At 39.1% G+C, this 15,864-nt stretch overlaps 1 protein-coding gene across 1 annotated transcript in view; it reads left to right on the top strand.

Moving 5' to 3' along the window:
• Positions 1-15,864, top strand: part of SGCD (sarcoglycan delta) — a 415,004-nt gene that overhangs the window by 291,126 nt on the left and 108,014 nt on the right. The window contains exon 6 of the mRNA XM_057730163.1: positions 11,884-11,956. Coding sequence (XP_057586146.1) covers positions 11,884-11,956 — 73 coding nt within the window. The remainder of the gene's footprint in view (positions 1-11,883; positions 11,957-15,864) is intronic.

Genomic DNA, 15,864 nt, shown 5'->3' with positions numbered 1-15,864 from the left:
TTATCAACTAAGTTTATGTAATGTTCTAAATCCTATGTTGCCTTTTCAACAGTCTTCACAGCATCTTCACCAGGAGCAGATCCCACCTCAAGAAAGCACTTCCTTTGCTCATCCATAAGAAGCAACTCCTCATCCATTAAAGTTTTATCATGAGATTGCAGCAATTCAGTTACATCTTCTAGCTCCACTTCTAATTCTAGTTTTCTTAATATTTCCTCCACGTCTGCAGTTACTTCCTCCAATGGAGTCTTAAACCCTTCACCCATGAGAGTTAGAATCAACTTCTTCCAAATTCTTGTTAATACTGATATTTTGACCTCTTCCCATGAATCATGAATGTTCTTAATGGCATCTAGAATGGCCAGTTCTTTCTAGAGGTTTTCAATTTACTTTGCTCAGACCCATCAGAGGGATCACCTTCTGTGGCAGCTATGGTCTTATGAAATGTATTTCTTAAGTGATAAGACTTGAAAGTTGAAATTACTCCTTGTTCTAGGGGCCACAGAATGGATGTTGTGTTAGCAGGCACGAACACAACATAAATCTCATTGTACATCTTCATCAGAGCTCTTGGGTGACCAGGTGCATTGTCAATGAGCAGTAATATTTTGAAAGGAATATTTTTTTTTCTGAGCAGTAGATTTCACCAGCAGACTTAAGATAGTCAGTACACCATGTCGTAAACAGATATGCTGTCATTCATCCTTTGTTGTTCCATTTATACGACATAGGCAGAGTAGATTTAGTATAATTCTTAAGGGCCCTAAAATTTTCAGAATGAGAAATGAGCATTGGCTTCAACTTAAAGTCACCAGCTGCATTTACCCCTAACGGAGTCAGCCTGTCCTATAAGCTTTGAAGTCAGGCATTGACTTCTCTAGCTATGAAAGTCCTAGTTGCATCTTCCAATATAAGGCTGTTTCATTTACACTGAAAATCTGTCATCTAGTGTAGCCATCTTCGTGAAGGATCTTAGCTAGATCTTCTGGATAATTTGGTGCAGTTTCTACATCAGCACTTGCTGCTTCACCTTGTACTTCTATGTTGTGGAGACAGCTTCTTTCCTTAAACCTCATGAACCAACCTCTGCTAGCTTCAAACTTTTCTTCTCCAGCTTCATCACCTCTCTCAGCCTTCATACAATTGAAGAGAATCAGGGCCTTACTCTGAATTAGGCTTTGGTTTAAAGGAATTTAGTTACTGGTTTGGTCTACTCTTTAGACCAGTAGAACTCTCTCCATTTCAGCAATAAAGCTGTTTATCTTTCTTATCACTCATGTGATAAGAAAGTAACATTTTTAATTTCCCTCAATAATTTGTCCTTTGCATTCACAACTTGGCTAACTGTTTGGCACAGGAGGCCCAACTTTCAGCCTGTCTTGGCTTTTGACTTGCCTCCCTCACTAAGCTTAATTATTTCTAGCTTTTGATTTACAGTAAGCGATGTGTGACTCTTGCTTTCACTTAGACCATTAGAGGCCATTGTAGGGCTATTAATTGGCCTGATTTCAATATTGTTGTATCTCAGGAATTAGGGAGGCCCAAAGAGAGAGAGAGAAACAAGGGAAAAGCCAGTCAGTGGAGCAGTCAGAACACACATAACATTTAATAATTTATTTCTCCATCTTATATGGGCATGGTTTGTGGAGCCCCTAAACAATGATAATAGTAACATCAAAAATCACTGAACACAGGACTTCCCTGATGGCACAGTGGTGAAGAATCCTCCTGCCAGCACAGGGAACATGGTTTGAGCCCTAGTCCAGGAAGATCCCACATGCTGTGGAGCAACTAAGCCTGTGCACCACAGCTACTGAGGCTGCACTTTAGAGCCTATGAGCCACAACTACTGAAGCCGGCATGCCTAGAGCCTGTGCTCCATAACAAGAGAAGCCACCGCAATGAGAAGCGCACGCACCACAATGAAGAGTAGCCCCCGCTCACCACAACTAGAGAAAGCCCGCATGCAGCAATGAAGACCCAACACAACCATGAGTAAATAAATACATTTATTTATTTATTTATTAAAAATATTACTGAACACAGATCACCGTAACAAATATAGTAATAATGAAAAAGTGAGGAGTATTGTGAGAATTACCAAAGCATGACACAGAGACACGAAGTAAGCAAATTCCATTGGTGAAACGGCACCAATGATAGACTTGCTCAGCAGAGGATAGCTACAAACCTTCAATTTGTGGAAAATGTAATATCTGCGAAGTTCAGTAAAGTGAAGCATGATAAAAAAAGGTGTGCCAGTAGTCAGGTCCTGTAACTTCTGGTGGGAAATAACAGACACTCAACAAACAGTGGCTTAAACAAATCAGATGTTTATTTTTATTAGTAATAATAATTCTGGTTGTAGGCTGTCCAGAGGTGTGACAGCAGATCAACAATATCATAAAGTGACCAGATTCCTTCTAATAGTATCTTGGATAGAATATCAGATATCAAACTTTAAAAAGTTCTCTCAAATTCAGGGCGGCCTACATGTCCACCATGACCTCGCCCCTCGACCTCACCAATCTCATCTTATGACCGTCTTGCTCTTCCTATTTGAGCTACTCTGATCTTATTATTCCTTAAAAGCAGCATCCTCCCTCTGTCCCAGGGCCTTCACACACGCTCTCCTTCCTGATGTGTTCTGTCCACCACCCTCCATCTAAACTGTCCCTTTGCCTAATTCCTCTTCCTTCTTCTGTTTCCTCAGGAAGCCTTCGCAGATCCTTCCATGCTACAGCAATCCCCCTCCTCAATGCTCCATCAGCTCCCCGTCCTACTTCAGAGTATTTACATCAGTGTTCCTCACCCTTTTCTCCAATATCACTCTTCTAAGGAGTCATTTCAGTCCTTTTTTCCCCTAATTACACCCCTCCAACAAAATTTTACTATCATAGATACTATTTATTTATGTATTTTTGCACTTTATACATGAATGGATTAAGATTCATTTTGCCCTCCAAGACCAATTTTTGTACCTTTAGGGGCTACATTATCCTCATTGAGAATGCATGGTTTATAATAATTTTTTTTATTAAAAATCAGTTTAAATTTGTTCTCGAATATCTTTCTGTCTAGCTATAATAAAACTACATAAGGGCAGAGATCAGAGCTTCACACTGAATATTGCCTTAGCATTGTGCCATGAACATAGTAGGTAATTGCTAAATATTTATAGACAGCAAATATTATAACACTTGGAATGGCTATAGATTTTATATTTTTTGATCCCGTAAGGAGGGAACTCTGAATCAGTTTTCCCCACTAACCCATCTATGGAGTAGGCCCTCCATAAATATTTGTTGAATGAATGAATTATCTGTACTTTTAGGTTAGGCGAATCTGTCCTAGTTCCTAAAAAGAAAATATTTGGTACGTAACCTAGAAACAACTTGTAATGACTATAAATGTTTTGCATTAGCAGTTTATTAAATGCCACCAGCAGCTAGGGAGACACAATGGGATTAAGTTACTTCAAGTGACTTTTTCCACTGAAAGTTACTGTCTTGCATCTGTCTGTTGCACTTGTGTGGAATGGCTTTCAGAAGTTGACCGCCTCTTTCAAAGTGGTTAATCCTGAAATTTGTGGAAACTCTGCAACCTCACTGATTACTCAGTTCACTTTAAAATGTTGATTAAACATAACCCAACTCACTCCTTGAAAAGAATTTTTCACTGCATAATACTATTAAGAGAAATTCAAAAGTTCATGTTAGGAGCTAAATACAAAAGCACTGTTTCTGTGGAAAAGTCTAAGGAATTTCCTGTGATCATTTCTCCCACAGTCTACTCTCTTATACCTGCCTTGGATAATGTGCTGTAGAGAAGATTGGTTTTCAGGAAAATGGATCTCACTCAGACATTATAGAATGTTTAAGTATCAAAGTGTAAACCATATCAAGAACCTGGACTTACAGAGGCAAAAACCATTATCTCATGTATTTTAGAAAGATTTTAAGCCATAGGAGACATATGAACTGTGTTCAGCTAAAACATTGGAGTAACCAGAAAATTATCTTTCATAGAAGACAATGTTCATTATACAAATAATTATTACATTATTCATAGCTTTTTTTAAAAAATGCTTGTAAACACTGTAAGGTACTTAAAATTTTCTTTATCATGTTGCCTGTACCTTCATAGGAACAATATAGTTGGATTCAGAGTGGCTTCTTTTATTAAGTAAAGGCGATTTCAATTGCAATTAAAATATCAAATGTCAAAGAAGCTAGATTTTCTTGAAGAAGTATAAGGTTGCCATGAGCACAACTGGCTTTGGGTATTAATCACTTGGCTTCGACCTCAATTTCAGCTCTTCCTGTGGGCCCTGTGGTCATCCTCCATCTCCCTCTTGTGCAGCACATCACTAGATCCCACTGCTTTTCCTTATAATATATTTCCCAACCCATCTGCACTTCTCCATGCTAGCTGCCAGTTCTTTAGTCCAAGCTGCCACCATGTCTCTCTTGCTTCGCCTCATTTACCTTTGCCCTCCTCAAGTGTCTTTTCCGTGATACTGTGTCTCGGGCAGCTCAGGCTGCTGTAACAGATAGCACTGGCTGGGTGGCTTAAACAACACGCATTTGTTTCTCACTCTTCTGGAGGCTGGGAGATCTGAGATCAGGGCACCAGCATGGTTGAGTTCTGGTGAAGGTTAGAGTTGGAGCATGTGACTTTTAGGGGGACACAAATATGCAGACCATAATATGCAGCCCCAGTAACCTTTGAAAAATGACAATTTGCTCATTATGTGGGTCAACCCACCTCTCCAGTCTCGTCCCACACTGCTCGCCCTTGCTAAATATGGTCTGGCCACACCAGTCTTCTTTATTGATTTCAGCTTCCCAACCCTGCCACACTTGCATAACCTCTTCTACTTTTCCTTCCCCGCTTAGCTAGGTTGTTCCTAATCACTTAACAAATATCAGCAAAACTTCACTTTTTTAGGGAAACATACCTGCCAGACCAACATATGACCCCAAGTTGCATACGTTCAAAGACATGTTTGATTTTTCCTTTCAAGTCTTTGTCACCATTTGTCACTATTGTATTTGTTTCTGAGATTATTCAATTACTGATTCTTTAAACTAGCCAGTGTACCCTACTGGAGAATATACTCCATTCTATTGGTCTATAAGCTCCATATCTCTCTGGTTCACCTCTGCAGTCCCCTGCTCAATACATATTTGTTGAATACATTTAACTTTGGGTTTATCAAACCTACCATGCTCCTGTCCTTGTCCATTGGGTTCATCCAATGAAGTTATCTGGAGGTTTGTAAAATAGCAGGACTGGCGGTGGCCTCCTGGACAATCTAATTCCACCCCCCCCCCCCACCACTGTGTATATAACAAATGAGGAAATAAGACCTGAGGGTAAGTGGCCTACAGTTAGCTATAAGCTTATGCAAAATCAGTGCTAAAAATCAGGTCTTTGGTTTCCCAGTTCTCTGATATTTCAGGAAATCAAATCATTCTTTCTCCCATTTTCTTATCACCATTTTTAGATTGACATCCTTTCTCTGTTTTATAGTCTAATATTGGTATGAAAATAGAACCGTATCTTATCAAGTAAAATATGGTTGTGATTAAGGACTGTCATTCAGGATACATCTACCCAAGCAACAGGAATTGGAAAGCTTAGAATGCTTTGACTTCAAACAACGGTCATCAGATATTTTAACTCACATATGGGACCCGTTGAACATTTTAGCTCTATGGTTTTAACCCAAAGATGACTTTTAGTCTATTTTCATTAATATAAAAGCATTAATCATAATTATGCCCATGTTAATGAATGTATATCAAGAAAGAACTTACCAGAGCAAACTCCATTAAGCTAGTTTCTTTCATCAATTTTCTAAACAGTACTCTTAAACTATGTCTGCCCTTTTAAAAGCTTTTTCTTGAAATTAGTGTCTCTAAGAGTAGTTCTTTTCCGTGGACAACAGGGATTTGATTTATCATAATTATCTTGATCTCCAATGTTACTAATTATAACTTCTATCATTGCATTTTTTTTCTTTTGTATCTCATGTTTCTCTCAAGTCAAATTTTCCTGTATCAGAATTCGCAGACCTAAATTTTTCTTCCAGTATTTAGTCCATGGCTATTTTCAACATGTACAGATTTAGGCACTTTAATATTTATTATTTTTACAAAATTGAATTTCCCCAGATCAGTAAAGAGTTACCAGCTTTTTGGTTTTTTTAGTTAGTCTCATCTACAATACATTTTGTTCTCCACCATTTTATCTCTTATGAGGTTTATTTTCTGGTGATTCTTTCTACCAATTAATTGTAGTTTGAATTGCACAAACAGTCTGTCTGCTTTAATTTACTTCTTTCTTAAACACTGAGAACACTTTTAGCATTTTCCTTTGATATCCCAGGGTTGATCTGTTTTCCTGGTGGGGAATAGAGGTGGCTAAAGACAGTCTTCTGTTTAGATCAAATAGTTACCTTATTAAATTTTAAATTTGGGGAGAAAACAGTTTAGTTCTGACACTTCTCAACCCATCTCTCATTTTATAGTGAAGGAAATAAAGGGCCAGAGAGGGTTATGTGATTTGCCCAACATCGCAGAGATAAGACTGGATTTCACGTCTCCTGACATCCAGGACACTTAGTGGGAAAAGCATGACCAAACTGAGCTCTGAACTTGAGTATACTTTCCAGAGAGGAGAAGCTGGCTTTTTTGTTACTATGACAACAAAGTGCATTAGAGATTTTTTGACAAGTTTACATACCCCTACCTGTGCTAGTAGGAAAAGAGAGCCATTGAACTGATCTTTATGATGATTCAAAACACTTTAGAAAAATCCTGTCACATGCTTTATAAGTTCCTGATTGATTGTGTGGAATTAAGTTATTGGGCAGAGAACCAGCTAATGGAAACACATTGATGAAATCATTTTTGAGGGATATTAAATGGAACTTAAAATAAAGCTGAACTGGCTTTATGGATTTTTCACTTAAACTGTTTATGAACATTTATTGCCAGTAAATTATATTGTGTCAAAAGGAGGAATCAGTAGGTATGGCTTTAATAGAAATCTTTTTGAAATAATAAAATTGAGAATAATTTATTATCTAAGAATGAATAGAGGGTGGGAGGTGGGAATTCATCCTGATGGATGACTGTCCACTCTGCAGCTTTGGGGAAAGTGAAAAATGGTGTGAAAATCAGAAATCTGATAGCACTTGGAAAGAAATGGTCTTTTTGAAATGTGCTAATATCTCATTTCCTTGTACATGGGAATTATTTTTAGAAGAGGAGTGATAGGTGATTTAGCAGGTGTTACTTGAGGCTGTAAACATGGGTATTTGTTCATATTTCATAAAAAGAGGAGCAAGTAGAGAGTTACTTAATCTGCTGAATGAGAGTAGGGTCAAGACCATCAGTTTCAGAGCTGAAATGCTAGAGTTCAAGTTCTGGCTCCCCCTCTTCACTGTGTGACCACAGGAAAATTTCCTGACTTCTCTGAATCTCATGTTCCACATCCGTAATAACAGAGATTAATAGTCCCTCCCTCACAGGGTTATTCTGATGGTCAAATGCAGTTTCAGTAGTTTCTACTTTGTAGTAAGTGCTTTTTAAAATGTTATTTTTTTAAGAGTCATAGAGGACCCAGATAAAAGGAGGGAAAAATCGGGCTCATGAACATTTTAGTACTAGTAGTAGTATTTTATTAACTGTCATCTGATGATTGCTATGTACCAGAGATCTCATCTAGTCTCCCAAGATCCCTGGGAGATGAGGGTACTATCAATATGTCTTCAGAGAAGGACACTGAGCATCAGAGAGATTCATGCCAAGGTCACTCAGCTAGTGAGAGATTTTGATACCTTCCCCTGAGAAGTCACATGCATGAGGCTGTCCTCCAGTACCTATGGGACATGCGGACCCCTGTGGCCAAAGTCCAGCAAAAACAAAATCAAAGGGCATCTGGTTGGACGATGGAAGCTAAAGGAACCTGAGAGTCTTGCCCCTCACTTTCATCCACATCCAGAGCCTGTCAATCACCCATCTCCTCCATCTGTCTGAGCCCAGACCCTCTGGTTTTTGCTGGCTTTTGCTGGCTTTGCCATTTAGTGAGTGCCGCATTGGCCTGGCACTGAGAAAACAAGGCCCTAGGGCACCGTGGCTAAATGTGGCTTCTTTAGCCAGATACCTAGATATGAATCTCAGCTCCAGCGTTCACTGGCCATAGGCCCATAAGGCCCACATATCTTTAGCCCCAGTTCTCTTATCTATAGGATAAGCAGGCTCCTGGGTCTGGGGAAGAGAACACAAGCCTTCTGATCTTACTTTACTTTAAAGAGCTATTTGTATTTAGCCTAAATAGCATTCCTTTATAAACGTACTCTTTTATTTTAGTGATATAGTTAAAATGCATTGGGTTGTGGTTTTGGACATTCATTTAATAAATGAGGCATGAGAAATTTTATAGCAGTAAATTTGTACTCCCATAGAAGTGGCAGTACTAGTTGAAATGAGTCCAGGAGAAGTCTTGGGAACCTGAAGTCAAATCTGGTTGTATTCTATATATGACCTTGCTCCTGCCCAGACAGATCTTACAATCTAGTTGAAGAGATGAGATGAACGTCTGCGAGGTAAATCCTACACTGTGTGCTCAGTGCCTAATGAGTGCTGTAGTCATCTTACAGGTATTTGTTGAGTGCCTGTGCCATGCTAGACGATAGGATAGGACAGAGAGCAAGACACACTCCTAGCCAGGAGCACAGCAAACACAATTGCAGGTCAGAATGCTCAGGACCCAAGCTCATGTATTCAAAGGAGATCATGTTCTTTCCACAGACACAGATACTGAGCATCTGCAATGAGCAGGATGACTTTTCCCCCGTGGCACTGCTTTCGAAGGGTGGCGGAGCTCAGGGCCCCACCTGCAGTAGACTAGTTCCTTCTTGAGACCAATACAGGCAGATGTAAGAAGTACAGTAGCAAATGAAGTTTTGTCATTGTATCTGACAAATAAACAGGCTCAGCACAAAGTTTGGGTGGGACAAAGACAGTAGCCCCAGCTTTTGAAGTTCATTTTTCATAAGAACCTGTCATTCCTCATTTTTGGATAATTGGTCTGAATAAGTGTAATATATGTCCTATTGTGTGCACATACTTGGCACAGGCACCAAAGTTGCAAAATAGATCTTCTTTGACTGGCAGGAGTGGGCATGAAAAAGAGGTGAAATATTAAGCTTCACAGCATTCTAGTAACAATTCAAATAATGAAAGCTGTCCTTGGGCAGTACTCACTGCCATATGGGTGAGTCAGACAATTATGGCTGATTTGGAAAGAGGTAATACTCTTTTTGTTGCAGGTTTCATGGAATTCTTGGTAGAGGAGGAAGAGATTTGAGCTGAAAATAGAGAGTATAGACAATGTAAATAAACAGAAATAACTCTCCTCTCCTTATTGAGATATATAATTGTTCCTTTAAATTAAGTAGATAGATAGATAATTTTTAAACAGCGTGCAGATGGCTAAGAACTAAGCATCTATAAGAATGTTAACGGGAAGTCCCTGTTAACTGCAGTAGCAGCATATAGGAGTTGTTCAGTGACAGATGAGATGACACTGAGAGGTGTCTGAGAGCACGGTCTTGTGTTTCAGACAGCCTGGAGCCACCTTCTGATGTGTCACTCACTGTCCTGTGACTTCTGCAAGCCTGTTTTATCCATTTGGAAGGCTCCACAGTGCCTTTGACCTAGGTGCTCCTCAGAGGATCCCAAAAATGATGGAGAGGGGAAATGGATATTCTGCAAAACCAAATGTAATACACGTGTAACAAAAGCTGCCTTATAGTTTGTAATCCACCCCATTCTTATTCAGTGACTGTATTTAGTCAGAGTTCTCCAGAGAAACCGAACCAATAAGGTCTATATAGAGAAAGAGATTTATTATAAGTAATTGGCTCACACAATTATAGAGGCGGTGAAGTCCCACAATCAGCTGTCTGTTAAATGGAGACTTAGGAAGGCCAGTGGTGTAATTTAGTCTGAGTCCAAATGCCTGAAAACTAGGGGAGTCAATGGCGTCGATTCCAGTCTAGGGTCTGCAGGCTTGAGAACCAGGACCACTGACAGCAGAAAAAGATCAACGTCCCAGCTCACAGGCTGAGGTGGGAAGAGCCCAACACTTCCATCCTCCACTTTTTCCGTGTATTCAGGCCTTCATCTGATAGGATGGTAAGGATGATGCCCACCCACATTGGAGAGGGCAAACTGCTTTACCCAGCCCACCTATTCAGATGCTAAAATTATCTGGAAACACCCCCACAGACACAGCCAGAAAGAATGTTTCACCAAATACCTGGGCACCTTTTGATCCTGTCAAGTTGACACATAAAAGTAACTATCACAGTTATCAAGACCACAATGAAGTTTCAATCACAAGAGGAAAATAAATAATACATTCATAATAAACCAGTGAATATTCTTATGAAATTTACACCAAAAATTGTATTTAATGGGGCTGTGGGTACCTTTTGATATATTTGAAGTGATGTAATTTGGGATGTTGGAAAATAAAAGTGTCTACGGGCAGAGAAAGATCTTAAACGTCCCCACATGAAGTGTCTCTGTGCCAACTGAAACTGTCGATTTTATGGGGTTGTTGCAGGGAATAAATGAAATATATATATATGATGGTACCCAGCAATGTGGTAGTCACTCAAAAATGTCAGCTGAGAATAATAGTTATTATTCACCAGAAGGTTCTTTTAATGGCCATATAAATGTGAAGGCAGAAAATGGTTTCTGATTTTACTTGCAACAGTCTGTTACTCATATCAAAAATATTAAGTATTTCCATACTTGCTACAAAAGCCAGGAAATCAATTCATTTTCCTAGACTTATTAGTATGTCAGGATAAATCTAGATTTAGGATAACAGTGGTTAGCAGAGGGTTTCTAGACGTTATAACAATGCAAGAAGATTCTGGAAATCCACACATGAATGCAAGATATTATTCCACTCCTTCTTACAGAATCAAAGAACTATACCGAATATATAAAACCAAACATCTTTACTTCAGAGTACAGGATACTGCCTAGCTAAGTTTAATTGGAAAATAGATATCCAGTGCAATTGTCTGTGATAAACTGAGGCTTAAATGATTTGAAGACACTTTGGGAGCGGACAAATCACATAATCACCACCTTTATGGCTGGAAAGATTCATCTGGTGTTGACAAGTTGTAAAGATAAAAGCTTATAGCAAAGTCAGGAGCTGAATGTCTAGATTGGGTTGGGGATCAGTGTTAATACTCAAATTGTAAAAGAGCTGAACTTCAAATGATCTCTTGTAGTGTTCTGTTCTGTTTAAGTTTTTAAGATAATTGTGTAAAACTTGATTTACTGAAAAACTTCGGCTTAATAGTCATTAGGCAAATACCTTAGAGCCTTACCATATTCTCTACCATCTAACCCATTGCTGAGATGTTATGTGTGTTATGTGATTTGTGCCCTACGTTGCAGTAACAGTTTCAGCTGCTGGTTTTCAAAACACTTCCAGTTGGGTGACTATTAATAGTTTATGAGAGACATGAGTCAGACCATGCCATTTCTAGGTTTTTTTTTTTTTTTTTTTAAACCAACATGGAATTTGCCTCATGGCCTCACTCTGATCTCCCCAAGAACATCTTCAAAAGAAGTTCCTTGTTTTTTCAAAGGCTGTTTGCATGAGTTGATTGAATGCTTTCCTAGCACGGAGACCTGCCCTAGAGCCAGTGGCAGAATACGTGTGTATTGGGTTGTGTAAAGGATTCATTGCATTTAGCTCCATTCATTGTGCTGACTGTGCCTCCCGGTGACACACCCAGCTCTCCAACCTCTGTTTGCTTTTTTCTTCTGTTTACAGGAGCAGAGGGCACAGTGTTCCCTAAATCTATAGAGACACCTAATGTCAGGGCAGACCCCTTCAAGGAACTAAGGTAAACTTCTGACTATGGTTTACATTGATTAAGTGGCTATGTGCTCTCTCTGTGCAACTGGTTAATGATCTATTTTGAATATCTACGATGTAACAAGTGTCATGAGTATATAAACTGGGAGAGGTTAGAAAGGATGTGAAGATAAGCTACAACCAAGAGAAAATTTTCTCTGAGGACTTAAAGTTGAGAGTTTGGAAAAGAAGGTTGCCAGTCTTAGAACTGTGAAATTTAAGGTTCATTCATTTGCAGTGTTTATTTCCTGATGTATTTTGTGGTACCAACATCCTCTCCAGTTAGAGAACTAGTCAGTAATTGGTGCTGATCAGCCCAAAGAAAAGCAGTGTTTAAAAGAAGCTGAACTGTAAATACGATACCTTTTTTTCCCTATGTAATAAGCTCCTCATTTTCTGGAATGTCATGGTGCTAGCACTACCTTCTGTAGGTATTCCTTGTGCTGCTGTTAATCACATATCTATAAGTGTGCTGCTTTCAGCACAAAAGGGCTCTGCGATGCCGTGTGCTTACCACCACCAACTATGGAAAACAAAAAGGAGCAGTAGACATACAGACAACAAATAGATAGACAGAGACACACCCTAAAAACCATCCCTGCCACTAAAGAACCACCCCCAGCCCTGCAAAAGAAACACATATAAAATGGTATGATGATACAAATATAACTTTAATTTTCACTGTGGACTTACAGCCATGAAGAATTCAGTGAATATTGGCTTTCTTCATTTCTCACAGTTCTTTTAATTAAGACCAATCATAAATCATCATAAATAGCCCCGAATAACTCTTTTATATCATAAAGACATCAATTATAGGCAAACATATCTGTATTGCATAAATCATACCTTCTCTTTCACAACCAGTCCCAAGATCTCTGTTTTGCTAAAACAGCAGCAGCCACGTTGGAGCTTGTGTTTCCCTAGACAGAAACATGTCCTCAGTAACTGGAGAATATATCACCTCATTACAAAGCCATAGCATTCTTGCCAAGCCCGTAAGTCTTTATGAATATAGGGAAATAAATCGGGCCAAAGGAAGAGGATAATTGGTGGGGAGTGAGAACCTTTTCTTAGCAAAATCCCTTATACAGTGGGCTGTATTTTTAAAATTACACACCACACTGCAGGGTTTTACATTTTACTGGAATAACTGTTTTCATCAGGGCTTCCAGAGGCCAGAAGTTGCCTGACTCTCTGTCAACTAGATCCTGTGTTTCATATTGACGTGCTAAAGCTGGAATCTTTTAAGCAAATCCACCAAAGGAAACCTGTGCTTTAGGACTCTGAGAGAACACATTCTCTGAGAATGCACTAAATCCTTGTGGCTGTAATGTAAGAACTCTTTCGAGCAAGCTAATGAGTGGTCCAGTTCCCTTTCTTTTCACAGTACTTTTTAGGAGCAGGGTTGTTATTTTGGGGGAAAGGGGGGTTGTTTTTTTCTTTGTTATTTTTTACAGAACTAGTGAATAATTTGTGCTGATCAGCCCAAAGGTAAGTGCTGTGTAAAAGAAGCTGAACTCTAAATATAATACAAACGTTCTGTGCAACAAGCTCTCTATTACTAGAAGACTTGGGAAATATAAGAGTAAAGGACTTAGGCTAACTTTGCTTTAAACAGAAAAATAAATCTTCTGTAGTTAAAAACTAACACAATCCATACCAAACAACAGAAAGACAACTAAGCCTCTGAGAGTCAGCCCACTAGAGACCCACATCCGAAAGAACCTAGGACAGAGTATCTGCTCGTAGAAAGCTGCGGACGCACTTACTATTCTCTGTACACAACCTGTGGAAGCCTTGAACCTTGCCTTAAAAAACATTAAATCTCCAAAATTTGCTAGTAAATATCCTAAGTCTAGTGCAATGAAATAAAGCCTTCAGGAAGTGGTTGCATTTTCATCACTTATTCTAAAATTATAGGTATATTCCACAGAGGCTAGAAATAATGTTTTCTTGTAGGAAGCAGAAAAAGACATTAATATGTAATTCTTAAACTGGTCTTTTGTTTGTCCCTGTTCAGATTGTGTTGATGTGTCATAGTGTGAACTGAGTCAGGAGCCTAGAATGTGATCACTGGGTCCCTCTATCCCTCTGTAACTTTTTTTTTTTTAATGGCACTTTGTAGTAGAACCTCTGACTAACTGAAAGAATAACCAAATGTTGTTGACAGGTTAGCCCAGACCACTGCATCTGTGAATGTTTCACGTCTGTCATTTAATGGTGCCACATTTACTCTGGGCTATTGATTGGTATTGACCTGAGATATTCAGTAAATAGGTAATAAACTTGGTGACTAAGTCTTCTGGCCTCTGGCCTTACACTTGGATCGGTTTTACTGATCCAACACATTTCATGCTGGTATGTTTTCCGATCATAAGAAAGTAGAGTGATCTAAGGGAGTTCCCTGGAATTGTACCAGCAGGTAGCACTGTGAACTGTTCAGGTGAAGCAGAAGCAGTCCACTGCAAGTGGCAGCTCGATAGAGGGGGAAGAGCACTGAGCTGGGAGTTAGATACCTACTGCAAGCCCACTATGTAGGCCTTGAGCTAATCCTAGAACCCTGCTGTCTGTAAAAAGCCAGGTCACTTCCAGCTCCAAAAGGATAATCCCTTTACATTATTTTTCATTTTTTAATTTTTAAATAATTTTACATTTAAAGAATTGCAAAGTTCATACAGATCATTCCCATGTACTGTTCACCTGATAGTCTCTAATCTTAACATCTTACATAGTCATGATAAATTTATCACAACTGTGGAATTAACATTGTAGTCCTATAGTATCTTACTTTACATAAGATTTATTTAAAAGAATGCAGTCACCTGAATGTCTTACAGATTAAGAAGTATATAAGAAGGATTTTAACAGAAAAGTTATTTGTGGAGATGTGAATTAATAGATCTTTAGAACTCCCACTGCAGTTCAGCTGGAATGTTTTTTTTTTTGTTTGTTTTTTTAATTTTATTTATTTATTATTTTTGGGGGGGTACACCAAGTTCAATCAACTGTTTTTATACACATATCCCCGTATTCCCTCCCTTCCTTGACTCCCCCCTCCTCGAGTCCCCCCCACCCTCCCCGCCCCAGTCCTCTAAGGCATCTTCCATCCTCAAGTTGGACTCCCTTTGTTATACAACAACTTCCCACTGACAATCTGTTTTACAGTTGGTAGTATATATATGTCTGTGCTACTCTCTCGCTTGGTCTCAGCTTCCCCTTCACCCCCCGCCCCCTCCCAAACCTCAAGTTCTCCAGTCCATTCTCTGTATCTGCGTCCTTGTTCTTGTCACTGAGTTCATCAGTACCATTTTTAGATTCCGTATATGTGAGTTAGCATACAATATTTGTCCTTCTCTTTCTGACTTACTTGACTATTTATGACAGACTGTAGTTCTATCCACCTCATTACATACAGCTCCATCTCCTCCCTTTTTATAGCTGAGTAATATTCCATTGTATATATATGCCACATCTTCTTTATCCATTCATTTGTTGATGGGCATTTAGGTTGCTTCCATGTCCTGGCTATTGTAAATAGTGCTGCAATAAACATTATGGTACATGTTTCTTTGGGGATTATGGTTTTCTTTGGGTATATGCCCAGGAGTGGGATGACTGGATCATATGGTAGTTCTATTTGTAGTTTTTTAAGGAACCTCCAAATTGTTTTCCATAGTGGCTGTACCAACTTACAGTCCCACCAACAGTGCAGGAGAGTTCCCTTTTCTCCACACCCTCTCCAACATTTGTTGTTTCCAGATTTTGTGATGATGGCCATTCTGGCCGGTATGAGGTGATACCTCATTGTGGCTTTGACTTGCATTTCTCTGATGATGAGTGATGTTGAGCATCTTTTCATGTGTTTGTTGGCCATCTGTATGTCTTCTTTGGAGA

Source organism: Hippopotamus amphibius, chromosome 1 (assembly GCF_030028045.1).
Source record: "Hippopotamus amphibius kiboko isolate mHipAmp2 chromosome 1, mHipAmp2.hap2, whole genome shotgun sequence".
Classification (NCBI taxonomy): Eukaryota; Metazoa; Chordata; class Mammalia; order Artiodactyla; family Hippopotamidae; genus Hippopotamus; species Hippopotamus amphibius.
This window is presented reverse-complemented; position numbering and strand designations above follow the sequence as displayed.